We start from the raw sequence: 15593 nt of genomic DNA, 5'->3' as shown, positions 1-15593 counted from the left end.
AACTGTATTAATCGTGAATTTTCTAGACTCCGCTGGCATCTCTTTATGGTGCAATTGAAGGATTATGTGAATTAGGTCCAGAAGTAATTAAAGCATTAGTTATTCCCAAAATTAAATCAATTTCTGAACGAATCGAGTCATGTATAGAAGGACCCGGTTTGTCGAGTGTAGATAAAAATGGAGCAGGTCACATAAAAACCCTTCTTGTGGTAAATGTTGTGTGCTTTAAAAATTAATTACATTTTGGTGTAAAAGTTAATGTCAAATTGTGTTACATTTATAGAAGTCAGTGGCGCCCGTTTTAAAAACAATACGATCTCCACCAGACTACGTAGAAGATTACAAACAAGATTATGGTTACATAGGCCCTGCCTTATGTGCAGCAGTTGCAAAAGCTCGCACCCAACCGGTTACTTTAGCCACGACTGCATCGACAACAGCTTTAACGACAAGCCAACAAGGTCCTACGTGCACTGGAAAGACTATCGTTCAAGCAGGTAATGTTATTTTTACCTATTTGAAACTCTGAATATTAGTTTCAAGTTATTCACTACTTATTTATTTATGTTTTATTAAAGTAACAAGTTCTAGTCCTGGTCAACAAACTGGACGTACAATTATGCTCGGTACAAGTAGAGCCAGTGGTGGAACAACTACAGGCGGTGGACAGAAGTTTGTGATCTTGCAGTCACGATCTCAAACACCGACTGCCACAAATATTAACACTAGTGCAATACAACAACAATCTCAGCCACAACCGCAACAGCAATCATCGCAGCAACAACAAGTTAAAATAGCTCAAAGCAATGTGACTCAACAAAAAACACACATACAAAGTAATGCAACGAAATTAGTAGTTGTCTGTATGTCAAGCAGTAACCATGGTACCACAACAGTGTCTCAGGTATGTACATTACTAAACCAATACACTTAATTTGTAACTTGAATAATTATTGAAAGTGTTTTATAACAGGGAAACATATCAACAAAAACGCAGAATGTTTTCGTTACTCAGCAAAATGTCGAATGCTCTCTGAGCCCAGAAGAAGAACATTCCTTTCAATGATAATAACAACACTTAATTTTCAACATTCAAAAAATTGATCAATAACATGTACAGAAACGATATTGTAATATTTACATTTTTATATACATATGAAAATACATATTTACTTTTCTTAAAAGATGAGATATAAATAAAAATGTGTATAAAAAGTACAAACGTGATCAATACTAATTCTTCTCTTATGTCGTAGATTGTAATATATTAAACATAACGAGGTAATAAAACAACTAACAAATTTAAATAGTCTTGTTTATTACATCTATACATCAGCACAAGCTTTATTATTTATTAAATACCGTTATCGCCATTAGTAGTTGGAATGTTCAAAATCCATATGAAAACGGACCGTAGTGCCATCTAGCGAATTGTGATATATTTACGAAGTGTCATCACATGTAGCGATGTGTATTTCGATTAGAATGATAAAAAAGCAGAGCTTCAGTGACCTTCAGTTGTCGAGTTGACAAATTAAGGCCAGCCCTCTTTTAATCCAATGTCGGGAAGGGTAATCAGAATCCAGAAGAAGAGACAATACATAATTCGTTGAATGCCCGGTTGTTTTCAGAACACCAAAACGGGCAGATGTTATATAAAGAGGACACTTGTATCGCTGTTTTACATAAATCAAATCTACTTTGCAAGGTTTCATCCATATAATAGGAATAAGATCCCAGAGTATTTTCGGGTGACTTTCTGCAAGCAACATGCTCTGTATGTCCCACCTTGCACCGATCAAGTACATTCCGTAAACGTAAACGCCATCTGCAGGCGAAGAATCCAGTTGGTACGCGGGGAGTACCTACAAATCGAACAAATATTTAACGTCCTAAGGCGTTGTATCGACAAGATATTTCAAATGAAAACCTCAAAATCGAAATCAATTCTATCAATAGGTATCTTGTATTTTCTTGCGAAGTTCTGTGTGGTTGCCGTAAGGAAAGCGTGAATAAACGAGAATCCAGATATCCAAAACGTTTGTGGTATGCCCTCCGTTAACCATTGACGAAAGAATTTTAATCGAGCCAGAAGGTCGGTGATGAAATTTGGCAACGGTTTTAAACTCGGATAAGCGCACGCTTTCACCCAAGATGGCGGTATCCTCGCGTTCAGTATATTGAAAGCTAAAACCTATAGTAAAGCTTAATAATAAAGCTTAATAATAAATTTTTATTGGCCTGTATCTGTGGTACCTCTAAATCAGGCGTCATCACTATCAGTCCTTTCACTGCTTTTTCCAGAAACTCGAGGGACCGTCGAATTTCTCTCAGAAGAACATTAAACCTTTCCAGCTCTTGTATCAGAACGGTGTTCATAGACTCCATGTACATGACGGGATACTGTTTCTGCGCTTCTTCAATATCGAATAACTCAGGCATTCTATCGTACATATCTTTCTTCATATTCAACAGCATTTCATCCTGCTTGGAAGTATCGCCTACCGCAATCGCTCCTTGTATCAGCAGCATAGACAGAAAGAAATTATTTGCTAATTCAAGATCCCGCGTGATACCCGCGTTCATGTGCAACCCTAATACTTCTGGAGGTGGATTTAAAGGAATTCCTTGGATTTGCTTAATATAGTCTTCGTACTCGTGTCTAAAACGAAACGTATTAATATGCTTTTCTCTGGAATGCGACAAAATATGTACCTTCTCGGAAGAGCATATTCAGGACCAATATCCGCGAAAGAGTAATTCAGATCTGTAATTACATCTTGATTGTAGAAATCTTCCAGTATCGTGTTCAAACATCTCCGATCCATGTCATCGGTCACTCTCCCGCCGTAATTGCATTCTCCGGTTAAATATACAATCGCTTTGAAAGGCACCTCATCGTAATCTCGTATGTACAGTTGCAGCTGCTGAGCGGATATTTGAAGGTCGGATTCGTTGAAACCTACAGAGAGAATAAACTTCTTAGTCGTTTTACAAGATAACATATACAACGTTCGAACCGTATCGGATGTTCCACCCCTGTGCCCCATAATTCCGTCTTTCCTGCACCACGGCATGAAAGAAGCACAACGCATAAAGCAGTTTAGAGTAGGCTCGCCTTTTCCTGGGATCGTTGTCGAAGTAATCTGCATCTCTGGCTGCCTCGGCCTTATATGACCTAAAGTTCAAAACCATTCAAAAATCAAACCACGCAAAAATCTTCCTTTCATTAATACTTTCCGTTACCTCATGATGTTATTTTGCAATCCACTCGGTGGTTCGTTGGTCATTTTGACTCCATTTTGCAAGATGGTGATCGGAAAGTGTTCGGATGGGTAACTAGTCAACCAAAGACGGAAGTTGGAGTGCGTGTTCGAAGGATCGAGCTTCTCGCAGATGGTTTCTAACGTGGGCATCCAGGAGGCAGCTAAATGACAATTCTGCAAGCACACCCACTCGCCGTCGCTCTGTGCTTTCTCGATTAATTTCTGGGCGATCGGCCCTTGGCCTTGACCCAGAGAGATCGAGTGAAATCTCTCCATGAAGTTGGAAGTCTCCGCGTGTTTCGTTAGAGCTTCCATCGGATCGGAACCGGGGGACAATATGAAGATCAGCGGTATCAGTGAGCTGGAGTCGCTGAAGGATTTGGCAATGTCGAACGGCGGTGGTACAATAAAATTCAAACCCATTCCATCTCTGACAAACCGTTGTATCTGAAACAGTTTTCATCAGTTTCAGGATCAACGAGAACTTATTTTTCTTACCATGATCATCACTTTGTCCGTTCGGATTATTCTCGTGACGATCAGTTTCTGGAAAGGAGTCAGAGTCGTTTGCCAAGGTTCCGGTATCGGTGAATCTTCAGGATTCAGCAAATCGTAGTACTTCTTCCACGCGCTTTGATTGCGGACGAAACTGTCTTGGAAGTTAGCGAAGCTCGGCAAAACGTTTGATCTACAAATCTCGCCCCATGATTTATCCGGAAGCCAGGAGGATGCCGGATTCCTTGGAGCTGCAGCTAGTTCGACGCCTCCGGATAAGAAGAACATTATCTCTTCCTTCGTGATCGCGTTCTCCGATGCTAGGATCGTCGTGAACAGAATGAACGAGTACAGGACCTAGAACATCAGTTGGTTACTTGTATAATTATCTCCTAACCTCCATGTTTCTTCTAAATTTACCTTGTCTTTTTCAAACAGTGATCTGCAAACGTTCTGGTACAGATTGTAAGTGAAAGTTTCTCGCAAGAACGCGAGCCTCCTTTCAAGCACGTTACTCCTGTTCGCGGTGTCGATGGACGTCACGTACAAGTTGATGAACCAGGCCAAAGAGTATTGGTACATGGGGTCGATGTTGGGCAGGTCCGTGATGGTATAGTAAAGAGCAGAACTGTGCTTCGCGATGGGTTTATAATTCATTCTGAATTTATCGATCTGTATTTCCGTTTTCTTCGCTGCGGATTGTTTCTTCAAAATGTCGGCCGACAAGATCTTCGACGAGTCCAGAATCTCTATAGCCTCTTCGTCCTCTAAAATACTGGCGCCTGACGCGGACAGCGTCTTCAGGATGTTGTCTTCGACCTGTTGCAAGGCCTTTCTGTTCGCTGCACTCTGGATAATCAAATACTCCCGCTTCTCTTGCAGATCGGGCCTCTCTTTCGCCACCACGATACCCAGTAGCTGATCCTCCAGGGCGTCGATCGTTAACGCGAAATTAATTATTGTCACTTTGTTGAAGACTTCCGGTAAGTAGTGCGGATTGCGTAGCTTGGTTGTGATGTACAGTCTGAACCGCAAATTGTACTCTATCACTTTCTCGCCGAGCGTGATGTGCCAGAAGGCGCCCATTCTGTATATCGCCTTCGTTAATATCGGGTCAAGCGGTGGCGTCAGCTCTTCACCGACGTTTTCTATCATCACCGGTTTTCCTGGACAAATCATTATTAAATTAAGAAAAAGAAATAATAGGCCACGTTTGGTTATTTTAACAAGGCTTTAAGTACCGTACTCTAGAGCTTGCTCTATAATGTTCATATAATTCGCGTCGGTCAGTTTGACGATTTCAAGTTTGTTCTGCTTCTCCATGTTTCGAATCCACTTGTTCGCTTGACTCTGAGGATCAACAAACAAACTCCACCGCTTCGAGTTGTCCATGATGATGGCGTTCTCGGTGGAGAACGAGTCCCGTGGCAGTCCAAATATATTCCAGGAATTAATTTTTATCTCGGTTCCAAGTACCTCGACGAAATCGTAATTGTCCGAGTACGGTATCTTCAAGTTCTTCACGTAGCTTATCCACTTGTTCAAGCTCTCCTCGCGGTAGCTGGTGGTGAACGGTCCCAAATACGCTATCATACCGCAGGAAATTAAAATGTCGCCCGGCAGCGCGTCGTAAGATTTCTGTAAGTTCGCTGCAGCAGTCATCCAGCGGTCTTTCTCTCCGCCTAAACCGCTGATTAATTTCTCTGCACGTATCAGTTTATTCCTGCAGTTTGTCACCTGAAATTAAACAGTATTAGCCTTGATTTTCCACAGGTAGTGTCTCTTACCTCGTTCTCCAGTTCGATTTTTTTCGCGAGGATCGCTTGCAAGCTTTGATGAAGAATGTTCAGCCTCTCAGTTAACTGGGCGAGCATCTCGCGCCTCTCGTTTAGGAATTTGATGGTGTTCTCGTAGTCGCTCTGTGCTGCTTCCAGTTTTGCTCTCTTTGGCGCCACCACTTTCGCCACTTGGTCGTACAGCACCATCGCTCTCACCCATTTGCAGAGGCCCTCAGCTGCGGATGACGCTCTCGCTACCACTTTCGGCTCGAAGTCTTTATTCGTCAAGTAGGTTGTCTTGATTTCCTGCAGGAACATTTAAAATCTTTGACCTATATTCACTGACATTTAAGATCTTTGACTTAAGTTCACAGTGCACTGACATTCAAGATCTTTGACTTAAGTTCACAGTGCACTGACATTCAAGATCTTTGACCTAACAAAAGATTACCTGTATCACATTAGGAGGAATATTATCTTTGTCATACTGCCGTAAGGTCTCCAGAAACCTCATATCTCCCAACAAACGCTTACTAGGCCCCCAATAATCGTTGAACTTTCTACCAGTAGTAGGATCCTCGATTCTAGCCGGGGGTATACCCAGCATCACGCACACTGCCGCCATCACGAGCTTCACTCCTGCGGGAGGGCTCCTCATCGTTCGTACAACCGCTATGTCCGCCGGTTTTAACGTGTTTAGGGCCGCTACGAGTAATTACAATTAACTATCATGTAACGTCACATTCGAGTCGTGGAGAGAAACCTATCGCCTCTTCCAGAGCGGGAAGAGCTTCTGCCAAATCCGCTTCGCACTCCGTTTTCAAATTTTTCGCGAGTTCGGCCTGGACGTTAGCCATGTCCTCGTCTCTCTTCACCAGAATCCTCGCCTTCGCGACGCTCACGTTCTCGGTCTCGATCTTCTTCATCGTCTCGGTGGTTTCTTTGGCGGATGCTTCTAGTTGCGGCCTCAGCTGCGAGAGGGTTATCTTCATCTGGCCAATTTGCTGCGCTGCGAACTCCAGTTTGTCCAAACCGTTTATGTATCGGTCTCTGTTAAACGAGAAACGTGTAAGCTTCTTTTACCGTGTACGATATTGTGCCTAGCTACACCTAGCTACACCTAGCTATTGTATCTAGCTACACCTAGCTATTGTACCTAGCTACACCTAGCTACACCTAGCTATTGTACCTAGCTAGATTTGTATACCTAGCAAGACGAAGTTCTTGTTGCTTCTCCTCCATCAGCTCCGCGTACGTACGTATGAGGTCCAGGAACCCAGCGGTGGTAACGTACGTCTTTCTCCCGGTAGCGTTGAAGAACCTCGCGCTGACGTCCTTGGCGCAAACGTGGAAGAACTTGCACGCGGTCACAGCGTTTACCTTCACCTGTTCCTCGACATTAATGTCTGTAGTACTCCGAAGCGCTACCTGCTCCAGAGCGTCCTCCGGCCACACATCAAACCAGTCGATCGTGCAGCAGTTCACGAGGCTAGGATAAAGCCGAAGTCTGATCCTGAAGGTGTCTCCGATCGGGCTGAAGCAGAGCATGATGTGCAGCTTCTCCTTGCACCGGTTCACGAAGAAAGCTAGGACTGCCAGCACCGATATGTCCAAATTACGATTGCCGCCTTGAGCGGCCAACCGCGTTGCCTCGATGATCTCCTGGTTTTCCTCTATGGTGAACAGGTTCGGTACTTCGCCGGAGTTCAGCAAGCTGTCCACGTCGTTCAGGAAGATGTCGCTCTTGATTTGTCCTTCGGTCAATAGGAACACATGGTCCTTGCCCTGGCCACCGGAATTTATCAGCACCTAGAAAACGGGGAGCGTTAGCACCTGGGAAAATGGGTTTTAGAATATGTGAAGTATTTTTTATGTCGGATGAACCTTTTTTATGTCGTCTCGCCATTCTTGAAGCCCGTAGGTGCTACCGATTTCCGGTTGGAAGAGTCCGTGGCCGACCATGCTGGCACCCAGCTTGGTCAACGATTGTCTTCCGGACCCTCCCACGCCGACCATCAACAAGCTGCCGCAGGGGATCACCAGGATGCGGCAAATCCTCGCGAGGTGCTCCAGAGCGTACCGGAACAGTACAATGTCTATCTTCCGCCTGTTAGTGAGGTTGTAATCCTCCAAGTAAGAGATCGCCACCTCCGTGTACTCGTCCATCGATTTCACCTCTTCGTAACGACGATCCGCGGGCATCAAGTCGACGTCCATAAAATTCCCGAATATCAGACTCCGCAAACTCTCCTCCGTTAATCGGTCCCCGAACTTCGGCAGGTAGTCGAACACCGTGTTGAAGTTCTCCTTCAGATTACTCTCGACCACCTCCTTGATCTTCAGGAAGAGCCACTGTCTGTCGTCCTTGTCTATCAACCGGTCCCCGAACACCCTCAGGATCTCGTGCACCCACAGCTTCGTGAAGTCCGTCTTGGACTCGACAGACTCCTCCTTGATCATAGTACATCCCGTGATGACTCGGGCGAAGTCGCGCAGGTTGAATAAATAGTGAGACTTAGCCGGTGTCGGTCTGAGCTCCGCTCGGGCGTTCTGGAAGATGTTGATAGTGGCGCGGACGATCTCCATGATGATCGACATGACCGCCGTGGTGAAACCGTTCCGCTGCAGGCCTACGAACGCGATGTTCGTGAAGATCCGCGTGACGGTCTCCTCCGTGAAGTTGCTAATATTATACAGATTGAAATGCCGCAGGAACCGGTGATACAACTCCTGTCTGCTGCCACCCGGCGGAGCCATGGCGCAGATGAACATGGTATCGAATATGTAAATCTTATCCGGCTTCCTCAGGTCGAACCAAACCTCGTGGTCGAAGAACTGACGGAGGAGCTCGATGGGCGGCTGCGAGCCGTACACCTCCTTCGCTGGCATGTTAACATCGTCGATGAAGACGATGCACCGCGTGCCAGCTAGAGGACCGAACTGGTTCCTGCGTCTCTTGTACAGCTTCAGTACGACCAACTCCTGCGTCTGTGCGGCTGTTATGTTCGGCGTGAACGTTATGAAATTCGGGAGGTACTCCTTCTCGCTCAGCTTGTTCATCATGAGGTCCATTATGTAGAAGCTTTTGCCGGTGCCGGTCTCTCCGTACAGAAGGAAGCGCTTACGACGACGTACATGCATGAGGAACAGCGTCTGATACTTCACGGTGTCGACGGTGGGAACCATCATCTGCACGATGCTGTGGGTTTCCTGGAACTCCTCCTGCCTGGCCACGTCAGAGAAGCGTCTCCATGCACCCCGTCCTCTGTACGTGTAAAAGCAGTCGTGGATGGGGTCCTCCGTCGGTAAGGAAATCAAGGACTCGACGAGGATCTCCGGCAGCGGGTGCTCCGTCTGCTCGTTCTTCCAGAAGCTCAGATAAAAGTCGTTGAACATAATCCGGGAGTCGTAGTCGAGGGTACCCGCTGCGCCCCAGACTATGGCAGTCAACATGGTAGCCTGCAGCCAGGGTAACAGGAACTGGTCGAACGTCTTCGGGTTCTGTTCGACCGGGTCTTCCATCAGCATCTCGAAGAGGTTCATGGTCGACACCACTTGGTGAATCTGGCCGGCGTTGATGGTCACGCGGCATCTCTTGCGGATGAAATCTAGACAAGGATCGATCAGCCAGTCGAACAGTCGGATGATGCATTCCTCGCTGCCTTGTGTCCACAGAGGGTTCAGGTTTTTCAACCAGGACTGGAAGAACGGTTTCCAGCCTAGGACCCGTGGCTCTATGTAAATCATCCCGCAACGGGACACGGTAGCCGGTGAGGCGTGCATTAGATCCATCGCTTCGAAGATCATCGACATCACGCCGGACATTTGCATCACCTCTCCGGACGTCAAGCAGAGTTTCTTGTTGTCGTCGAGGACGGTGTTGAGATTCTCGATCCAGATGGCGTCCACGGGTCCGTCGAAAATGATCCATTTCCTATCCGGGGTGTCTTCGGTGCAATAGTTCCGGAAGGCGACCGCACAAACTCCGTCTGTCCATTCGGATGAGACCGGATCAAAGAAGCCGTACAGCTGTCCTAACGTTATGGACTTTGGGTTGATCGTGAAAAATTTCGTGACAGCTCCGTTCGAGTCGCCCCACTCGTGCATCAAGGTGAGAGCATCGGCCAGACTGTGGAGGACAGAAGTCTTCCCGCCAAACGGGTCCCCGACCAGCATGAATCCGTGACGGACGATCATCATCTCGAACGTCTGGATGATCTTCAGCAGGAAACCGTCCACTGCTTGCAGATTACGTTTATCGGCCACTTGTCGTACAGCTCTGAGCAGCACGTCGTAACTGGGCGTGGGGAGCTCGAGGCCAGGGAACAAGTCCGAGACTATGCCTTGGAAAAGCGGGACGTCATGGGCCAGGAATTTCGGCAGATTCACGTCGATGACGGATCTGAGCAGCAGCACCGCTTCGTTTTCTTCAGGAAATTGCAGTTTGATGTTCTGAGCGGCCGTCAGGACCGTCTTCACCGCTCGCATGCCGTAGTCGTAGTGAGACTGCGTGGACAGTTGCTCCGAGCACAGCTTGTACGTCGTGACGATTTTCGTGGAGAGTTCGCGGGCAGTGCTGAAGCCGGACGAGTAGAGAAATATCTCGGCTATCATGGCGTAGTCGGGGACCATCATTGCCACGGTCCGGAAGAGCACCTTCAGGTTGTCGGGCAGCTCCGAGCGACCCGCGTAGCCGGGGTTCATCGTGATGCAGACGTAAACGGCGGGATTTAACCGCAACTCGGTGCCTTCGAACACGAACGTTTCCAGTTTGCCGCGGACGGCTTGCACGATGCAGAGGATCTGCTGCGCGACTACCGACAGCACCTCCAGCTCGATTCTATTGAACTCGTCGAAGCAGGACCATGCGCCGCACGAGGCGAGACCTTTGAAGAACTTTCCCATGTTCTTGTAGTCCAGACCTTCTGAGCAGTTGAACACTACGCACTGCACGGCGATTGCTCTGCTCAGGTCCTTTGTTGTTTCTGTTTTACCGGTGCCGGCGGGTCCTTCTGGTGCTCCGTTCAGGTGCAGGGAGTACGCACCGATTAACGTGCGGTAACATCTACGAAAAATAGTCATAAGATGTTATGTATTGGATGTACTTACTGCAATAAATACCTGTCCGTTAAAGGAGTAATAACGAGCCGAGGACAGTTCCCCAGATACTCGTACGCGTACGATACCGTCGTGTATATGATCCTAACGAACACGTCGTCCTCCCAATAGTAGCGTAGCTGCGCCAACCACTCGAAATCCATTTCGCTCCTGATTTTCTTGTCGATCAGCACCTTCACCACGTCCATAGCGTGAACGTCGAGCGTAATAAGAGCGTTCAACGTGGTGCGATTCTGCTTCGACAACTGTCCTGGAAAAGCATCAAATGTAAAAGGGGTATGTGCTTTGAACAGGTTAATACCTTTGACCAGGTCCACCATGTCCAGAATTTGGAGTCTGAGCTTCGCGTGCAGCGCTTCCATCGTTGAAGCTATGTGAGTCATGAGGCTGTTCTGCACTTGCATGCTCCAGTAAATTTGCGCGACGCAGAGGACAACCATCCCGGGCCATATGCGCACCCAGACGTTACGCTGGTTTACCTCGTAGTCTAGATAGCTCATCAGGATTTCGTGCCTCACGGATTTCACCATTTGCTCCTCCACCTGTAATCTCTCGATGCTATATTATGCGAGTACGCTGAGGAATATCTTATCCTCATCTCAGTACTTGCTACTGCGAGTGATTCATACTTGAACGAGCCACCGTTCCACGCAACCTCTCGCTGCGGTGGTCGAGATACGTTCCTGGACATTCACTTCTTCGGCATCTTCGCTAAACATGGAAAATATGTCCATTTCTTCGCTGAATCTGTAAAGAGACGTTCAGATGATCAGAAACTTGTTAGGGTTGCGATCAGATCATTCTATTTACCCCAACTTGTGTATCCCCTCGAAGCACTTGCGAAGATGCGGTTGAACGCGAAGGGGTTCCTTCGTCTCGGACAGAATTTCCAGCATGTCGTCGTTGCTTAAGAAGAAGAAACGCGGGAAGAACAGTCTCTTTTTCTCCAAGTAATTCAACACCCCGTCGTTGACCTTCTCCATCAACGTGTTCGCTTCTTCCATGATTTCTAAAAGTCCCACCTAAAAAGCATGCGTTAACTTGGACGCAAGAGAAGTTTCGCTTACAGAGCCAGCGGTCTCTCGAACACGAGGATCCCTGGAGACGCCGCTCATCGCGCTGCGAAATATTCTGTCCACTTGAACGAACAGTACTTCCTCTTCTGGCAGTTGTGCCACGATATCTCTGCTCGAGAAGATCGGCAGCAAATACATCCATTGTACTTGTACCTAAACAGAGCTAGACTTAGACTTAATCATAAAATTATAAATGCAGTTATACTTTGATCCACTCGTCGATGGTTGACCGTATTCGAAGCAGAAGAGCGTAAAACTCCTTCACCTCCTCTTCGATGCGTTTCACGAACGCTGAGCCCCTCATTGCTTGGACCTTCACGATCTGCTCTTCCAACAGACCCTGAATATCGTCCAGTTGCGTTAAAATATTCACTCCGGAGTCTTTGTACGGCACCGTGCTGAATATCACGCCGTCCCATTCGCTGATCAGCTTCGCAAGCAGCTCCTCTAGCATCAGTTGCTTCGTTGCACTCGTACTTATCATTTCGTACCTAACGGCAGCGTGGAGTGATTACGAATTTAGGAGACGCGACGCGAAAGTTACTTTTCCAGATCCTCCATTAGATTCATGTTCATGATCTTCCGGAAAGTCGTTCCAGCGTCGGGGGTGAGGTCAAAGCCGGCTATGACCGACATGTCGTCCCAGTGAGCCTGGCGTAAGGCAGGGTTCCGGAACACCGTCAACAGCGGTATGTAGTACTGAGGAAAATAATGGTAAGGTTTCCGAGCTCAACGTGAAGTTGTAAGAACACACCTTGAACCATTTCACGTCCTCGATGAGTTGATAGCAGAGGTTCAACGGTGCCGGCTGTTGATATGGATCTGGGTCGTCTGGAGACCCTATGAAACTAATGACATAAATTTAGAAATGTAATATATTATTTGGTAAATTTATGATAATTGATATGGACTGTCCAGAAGGTTTCAAAGTGAACAGCGTCGAATCTTACCAATACGGATAATTCGTCGCGAGGTCCATCTTTATGCTCGTCTTATATCGCTTGCTAATCTTATTAAACTCAGCAAAATAATCAGTGGCCTTATTGTCGATTTCGTACGAGTCCAAATACTCGAAGGGTCCGTCCAACCAGACGTTGCGATGCCTCTGCCACTGATACCCGCGATAAATCAGTTCGTAAAACGGCATTATATTATTCTTCAGCTCTTTGATTCGCGGATATTGGGAGACGGCGTATTGGAAAAGTTCCTCCTCGTCGTTGATCTCTTTTACTCTGTCGTCCATGCGATCCAAGTCTCTCGCGAATTTCCGCATGTACTCGATGTACTCGTGTATGCGGTTAGCGTCGTCCATATCGTTCATTATTTCTAACCTAGGTGACAGACAAATTACCAACAGAATTTTGTTGACCGTAATCTTTTGATTATACCTGGGGAACATATTTTCAACGTCCGCGTTCAGATTTTCAATCGTCTTGTGGAGCTTCTCTTCCAGTTCGAATTTCGTCTGCTCGTACGCGGCGCTATTTTGTTCGAATATCGGCCTTATTCGCGTTAACCAGTGTACGGTGGTGTTGTTTAACTCTATGTGGTCTTTTGTCAATGTAGTCATTTCGATCAACGAGGCCATCATACGCAGCGAGAAGGTGATTTGCTCTTCTAACGATTTCATTACCGTTGAGGCCGCCATTATCATGTATTCGCCTAAAATATGGGTCACTTTTATTTATTGTTCTTAAATTATTAACTAAGAAATTTACCTGCTTCTAATAATTCTTTGGTTGTGTTGGGTACGTACATGGCACGTTCCCTTATACCTTCGAACGTTTTGCAAATTTCGAGGTTATAATTTCGATGTGTGTTAACCAATTGTTCGATGATCAATTTACGCACTTCTTCCGTGTAGTGAAGAAGACCTGCTTTAGCGGCGACTTGCTGAATCGTTCCCGTAGAAAAGTACTCATGATCCGGCTACAAAATTGTACATATTTTTGTACGTTTTAATACGACATGAATTACATATAATTAAAGTTCGAATATTTGAATTCATACTTTACTGATTTACCATGCCATTTATTTCCTGAATGAATCGATTAAAACCTTCCACTTTAGCTAAACATTCTTGAAACGAATGTCCTGTGCTAACATAGGCGATGATATTTTCACGAGTTTCCGGATCAAACACGACGTTAAACTTGTTGCGTAGTTCGCAGACGTAGTCGTTCAGAGGTTGAAAAGTATTTTCTAAAACTTCACCCAGGCGTTTATGAATCTCATCCAGATACCATTCGGGCAGAATGACTTTGATGAACGCGCGATCGGTTTTCACGTTAACCCAAGAATCTAGTGGCGGTAATTGCTGTCCGATGTTACTGATGTTATCCACGATAGTGTGGAACGCCATGTAAATTTCTTCCATTGTTGGACTAAGAAACAGCTCGTTGTTCTCGCATTTCAGTTGCAACTAAAAAATATTAACGTTTGAAGGATTCGCTTGAAAAGTCGCCACTGATGTGTGCTACAAAAGTTGCTCTCTAGATTACCGATCTCTTTTAAAATTGGCGCGCTTTTCAATGATTAAAAATACGTACTTTTAGCAATGGTACAGTTTGCCAGTCCTTCAAGATTTCGAGGAGATATTCAATGGTGTTTATCATGCACGTAACCACTTGAAGACTGAGTAGATTATTGGCACAATCGAGGAAAGCTCGCATCGATGCTGAGGGTACGTCGTAAAGGTATCGCGGTTGAGAAATCAGTCGCACGATGTCACCGTAGTAGGTACTGCATACCGCGAGCGCGCCTTTTTTCGTATCTGCCTCCACCAAATCCAAGAACCTAAAATATTCCGAATTCTAGATTAATTAACTCACTAAGAAGTATAGTAACGCGTTGTGTAATGAACGAGTAAGTAAAAAGGCGCGAAGATAAAAATTCACCGAGTGCGCCTGCGCAGACGCATGCGCAGTTGTGCCTGCGCAATGTACAAGCGTAGTAATTCGAATTGTTAACAGAGAATAACCTGTTAAAATCGAGGTAACCGAGATTCCGATAGCGTCCAAAATCGCAGATCCATCGTGGCATCAAGGTGTACGTCCTGGCAACTATGTTCCTCATCAATCTGTGAGGTAAATAATAATGTCTCTCTACCGTGCAGCGATTTCTCAGAAACTTATGATACAGGTGTGTTCGGCCAGCTAGCTTAAATGGCGGGATCCCTTTCAAACCCTCGTTGCACGGTTCTTGACATTCGATCGCGACCACTCGTTTCAATACCGAATCGTGCATCGCTTCGTAATAACGTTTCTTCGTTTCTTCCATTTGATCCTCAAAGATATCCGCATATTTATTTCGAAGGCTAGGCGTCACTAAATTTCGAATATTTTGCTCCCAATCCTAAACGATGCAATATTCAATTGTGACAACGGTTTCGAATTCAAATTTTCGCGCGTATTTTGAAATCGTTTACAGGCAGAAGGGTATTCGAGGGCAATCTGTCCGCAAATTGTTTTAACTTTTCGAAATAAAAACTTTGAGGCTTTTCCAGTTGACACTTGTGAGTAATTTGACATTCGTTTCCTTTTCTTTCATGTTTGATTTTCGATTTGGCGATTATTAATTTCAATACATCGCGCATCTCCTCGGTTTCGACCTTGAAATAATATTTCGACCTTGAGATGATATTTAAGCGACTTGAGGAAAATAAATTTACCACTTGTAACCTAAAAGCATTTCGCTTTTTGAGTAGTTCATTAAGTTCCGATCGATTTGTTGAATCATTTGTCGTTTTGCTGGACACGCTTCGAGTCTCCACCGTCTCCGACATGTTCGTTAATTTCTTTTGAATCTTTTTATTTATAACCTTTAGTGCATTAAACTTTCGACAGATAAAAACATCGTCA

At 45.7% G+C, this 15593-nt stretch overlaps 2 protein-coding genes across 19 annotated transcripts in view; one reads left to right on the top strand and one right to left on the bottom strand.

Annotated features, from left to right (window-relative positions):
• The window catches only part of LOC100876225 (transcription initiation factor TFIID subunit 6), a 13189-nt gene extending 11882 nt beyond the window's left edge, over positions 1-1307 (top strand). For 2 of the 3 annotated variants that reach the window (XM_003699224.3, XM_076536874.1), the window contains exons 7-10: positions 27-209; positions 284-497; positions 579-904; positions 974-1307. In XM_003699224.3, coding sequence (XP_003699272.2) covers positions 27-209; positions 284-497; positions 579-904; positions 974-1066 — 816 coding nt within the window. In that variant the 3' untranslated portion in view covers positions 1067-1307. The remainder of the gene's footprint in view (positions 1-26; positions 210-283; positions 498-578; positions 905-973) is intronic. The other variant, XM_012298869.2, reaches the window with a different exon arrangement.
• On the bottom strand, positions 1302-15593 carry Dhc62B (Dynein heavy chain at 62B). Of its 16 annotated transcripts, XM_076536836.1 has the most exons (30): positions 15404-15589; positions 15161-15343; positions 14714-15087; positions 14283-14529; positions 13757-14155; positions 13452-13662; positions 13122-13395; positions 12684-13064; positions 12488-12581; positions 12278-12432; positions 11939-12224; positions 11725-11886; positions 11468-11679; positions 11287-11404; positions 10959-11199; positions 10661-10907; positions 7424-10604; positions 6747-7348; positions 6303-6589; positions 5991-6244; positions 5549-5845; positions 5003-5498; positions 4182-4927; positions 3765-4118; positions 3247-3713; positions 3021-3178; positions 2716-2962; positions 2257-2662; positions 1931-2194; positions 1302-1865 (listed from the first exon to the last, which is right to left on the bottom strand). In XM_076536836.1, exons 1-30 carry the CDS (start codon positions 15515-15517, stop codon positions 1515-1517), a joined length of 11808 nt encoding a protein of 3935 aa, XP_076392951.1. In that variant the 5' UTR covers positions 15518-15589; the 3' UTR covers positions 1302-1514. The 16 variants fall into 16 exon arrangements, 10 of the variants coding, with proteins under 10 accessions (XP_076392951.1, XP_076392950.1, XP_076392953.1 ...); XM_076536835.1 differs by having other exon boundaries at positions 15161-15589; XM_076536838.1 differs by having other exon boundaries at positions 3119-3168; positions 15161-15589.

This window comes from Megachile rotundata, chromosome 11 (genome assembly GCF_050947335.1).
Source record: "Megachile rotundata isolate GNS110a chromosome 11, iyMegRotu1, whole genome shotgun sequence".
Taxonomy (NCBI): Eukaryota; Metazoa; Arthropoda; class Insecta; order Hymenoptera; family Megachilidae; genus Megachile; species Megachile rotundata.
The sequence above is the reverse complement of the archived record's forward strand: the minus strand, read 5'-3'. Positions and strand labels throughout refer to the sequence as shown.

Coding starts and splice junctions, on each gene's coding strand:
- Dhc62B (XM_076536835.1), bottom strand. CDS start 15,517: ATGTCGGAGACGGTGGAGACTCGAAGCGTGTCCAGCAAAACGACAAAT. Junction 13,396..13,451: donor CAAAGAATTATTAGAAGCAG/GTAAATTTCTTA, acceptor CCCATATTTTAG/GCGAATACATGATAATGGCG. Junction 1,866..1,930: donor GAATTGATTTCGATTTTGAG/GTTTTCATTTGA, acceptor TTCGATTTGTAG/GTACTCCCCGCGTACCAACT.